Below are 3,553 nucleotides of genomic sequence, written 5' to 3'. Positions count from 1 at the left end.
GTAATCATTTTATATCTAAGTACATATTATAGATTGTATTAATAAAATTAGGTTTTAATTATGCTATATTAATCATTAAAAATTAGGTTTGGTTCATGCAATAAATTGGTAGGCCTAGTGCCAGCTAGGTGTGTAAACGAGCCGAACACGAGCTGGCTCGTTAAAGTATCGAGCAGAAAAATTCAACTCGTCTTCGGTAATAAACGAGCTGAACACGAGCTGGCTCACGAGCTGGCCAATGAACAATAAATTAAAAAGAATTAGATTAAATATATATAAAAAATAAATTTATAAAATCTTATCCATTAGATTTTGATCTAATAATTGAAACTTTACATATAAATGAGTCTTTTTATAATTAAGCTCGCATTTATACTTTTATTTTGCTAAAAATTAAATAATAAAAATATATATTATATATAATTATTTATTTATATATAAAAATATAAATTAAATAAATTATACAAATATGAAGAGCCGACCCCAGCTCATGTTCGACTCGTTTACTAAATGCGTAATTCGATCTCGACCTCATTTCGAGCCAAACACGAGCTGGTGGCTCGCGAGCAGAACTAGCGAGCTGGATTGCCACCCCTAGTGCCAGCAATACCTTTTTTAATAGTTGAAAAAGGTGTTGAGAGACAGAGAGAGTGTGAGAGAATGACATGTCCTAAAGAAACTCACAATTTATATATTTATATATGAAGATATTTACATATAAATAAAACTAATCATTTAGTACTATAAATTACTTGAGAACTTTAAAAAATTAGATTCATTTATGTAGAAATAGAAGTAGGAGATAATTAAGTAGGTGTTCGAACGGTGCAGTCCACAATTCTGCCGTATTGTTGGCCCAAACAAGCCCTAACACACTAACATATTAAAAATTAGAGGCTAAAATTTTCGTTACCTATCACTTATTCACGTCATCCACTCTTGTGTCCTTATTTACTGCTTAGCAANAAAAAAAAAAAAAAAATTGAAAGGAGAAGGACAAAAAGAAAAAACTCTAATAATAACATTTTTCAATTTTATCAGTACGATTACAAGTCAAACTAAGAGTCAACCCCTCACCCCCCCTCCTCTCTTAGGTTCCCTTTGACCATATCCCATGGATCGAGTATGTAGCTTCTAATTAACCCTTGCACCCGTTGACCACCTCCTCCTCGGAGCTCTTCCCGTTGACCACCACCTCCTCCTCCTCCGCTCCCCCTTGCTTACCGCCACTCTCGATAGGCACCTCCGCCTCCGCCGCCGCCGCCGCCGCTGCAGACGTGAACCCGACGTCCTTAAACCTCGCGTAGATGTCGCCTCGATAGAACTTCCTCGTCCTCCACACCAACACCAGCGACACCACCGCCCCGAGCACGGTCGTCGCCGTGATGATCAGGAACGACGCCTTGAAGCACTGCACCCCGATGCACGTCGTGTCGCCGCCCCCTCCCCCCCCTCCCGGGCTCTGCTTCGCGGCCTCGATGTCGTAGAGGTGCCCCGCGACGCGCACGTTGAGTATGTACGAGCCGATGGGGCTCGCCACCGAGCCGAAGTTGTACAGCGTGGAGTAGTACTTGAGCCCGAACACCTCCGATATGATGGCGAAGAGCAGCGGCCACTGCGCGCCGAAGCAGAAGCCGATGATGATGGAGGCGGCGTAGAGCGACTGCGGCACGCCGAAGGCGATCAGGAGGTGGCCCACGCACGCCAGCAGCAGCACCAGCGTCAGCATCAGCGGCCGCGGAAACTTGTACCTGGCGAGGAAGATCTCCGACACGAACCCGGCCGTCACCCGGCCCGCGTAGTTCCAGATGCTGATGAGGGACACGAAGGTGTTGATGCTCTTCGCTGGGTAGCCCAGCGACTGCCCGATCTGCCCCATGTTGTCGATCGCCGTCAGCGTCCCCCCGACCCCGCATATCGTCGTGAAGAACAGCACCAGCATGTCGACGCTCACCAGCGCCTGCAGTATCGAGTAGTCCTCCCCTCTGGCCGGCGGCTTCAGCATCCTCGCCACGCACGACGACCGCGGCTTCGAATTCAAATTCTGCAGTTTCGGCTGGGGGGCAGCTGTTTCCGGCTCCGGTTTTTCGACCGCGATCGACGTCGGCGGGCTCCGCAGCGACCGCTGCTTTTCGATGAACAGCTTGACTTCCTCCTTGACGACGACGGCGAGGGGGAGGAAGAGGATGAGGAGGAGCGCGGCGGCGCCGGCGGCGTAGGCGGCGTGGGAGAAGGCGACGCGCTGCTCGACGACGATCATGACGAGCAGGAAGGCTGCGAGCGCGGCGGAGATGTAGAGGAAGCAGTAGAAGGGCCCGTTGTCATGGTGGTCGGCGTCGCCCGGGCGGCGCCGGGCGTAGGGCATGATGCGGATGGTGTGGACGAAGACGACGGAGACGGCGGCGGGGAGCCAGGCGATGAGCAGGACGAGGGACTTGGCGTCGTCGCCGTAGACGGCGAGGTAGAGCTGGGTGAAGATGGCGCCGCTGAGGCCGACGAAGCCCTTGAGGAGGCCGAGGACGATGCCGCGGCTCTCCGGGAAGTTCTTGACGCAGGTGACGAGGGCGCCGGTGTTGGCGAAGGACTGGGAGTTGGCGCCGACGCAGATGTAGAGGCACATGAGCCAGACGGGCGGGGGCGCGGTGCGGGCGGTGATGGCGAGGTAGATCATGAGGTAGCCGGCGAGGTTCATGGCGGCGCCGATGGAGAGGACGACCCAGGGCGGGGTGACCTCGTTGATGAGGCCGGAGAGGACGCCGACGTTGGCGCCGAGGTCCTTGAAGAAGCTGAGGGTGTTGAGGGTCTGCTGGTTGTAGCCCAGCGCCGACTTCAGCTCCTTCGAGTAGATGCCGAAGATGTAGGTCGCGCCGGCCGCCGCCATGATCAGGAACGACGCGAACACCATGAACCACCGCCCGCGGACCACCTGCACCGCCAACGCCGCCGACCAGACCGCCGCCGCCCCGTCGCCGCCGGCGAACACCATGGATGCCCTCCCTAACTAACTAACTTAAAATTAATTAATTAGTTGAAAGGAAGAAGAAGAAGAAGAAGAAGAAGATCAGAGAGCGAATTTTGGAAGAGGAAATCAATGATAGCACAATATATATAGAGAGAGAGAAAGAAAGAGGTGTGGACTCGGGGGAGTATGATATGGGCATGTGGGGGAGGAGTGGTGGACCCGGTGTGTACCATTGACTAGGAAGATGAGTCACACCTTGCTTTTTTTCTTTTTTGTTTGTTTCTCTCTCTCTCTCTCTCTCTCTCACTCTTGGGAGTAATGTGATCAGCTAGGGAAGTGCATGGGGGCTAAAATGTGGGATTAGAATATTGTTTTGAGCATGTTTAATTTATGAATGGAATTTGAAATGGTAAATAAATTAAAATTGAATTACATTGTAATGAAAAATAGAATGACGAATTACCTAAAATGCTTGGTTTATTATTGGAATGAAAATCAGAATGGATATATAGAAATTTGAGGAAGGAAAGTTTGGATAAGAAAGATGAGAGCGATGAAAAGGAAGGAGTTTGTACAAAATCACGATTTTGA

At 50.1% G+C, this 3,553-nt stretch overlaps 1 protein-coding gene across 1 annotated transcript; it reads right to left on the bottom strand.

The window, feature by feature from the left end:
- LOC109715907 lies at positions 983 to 3,198 on the bottom strand. The gene has a single exon (XM_020241138.1). The coding sequence runs from the start codon at positions 2,984 to 2,986 to the stop codon at positions 1,139 to 1,141; it is 1,848 nt and encodes a 615-aa protein (XP_020096727.1). The 5' UTR covers positions 2,987 to 3,198; the 3' UTR covers positions 983 to 1,138.

The sequence above is a fragment of the Ananas comosus genome, linkage group 9 (assembly GCF_001540865.1).
Source record: "Ananas comosus cultivar F153 linkage group 9, ASM154086v1, whole genome shotgun sequence".
In the NCBI taxonomy this organism is placed as follows: domain Eukaryota; kingdom Viridiplantae; phylum Streptophyta; class Magnoliopsida; order Poales; family Bromeliaceae; genus Ananas; species Ananas comosus.
Note: the sequence above shows the minus strand (reverse complement) of the source record. Positions and strands in the feature narration are given on the sequence as shown.

Excerpts from the sequence above, each read along its gene's own strand:
- LOC109715907 (XM_020241138.1), bottom strand. The coding sequence starts at position 2,986 with ATGGTGTTCGCCGGCGGCGACGGGGCGGCGGCGGTCTGGTCGGCGGCG.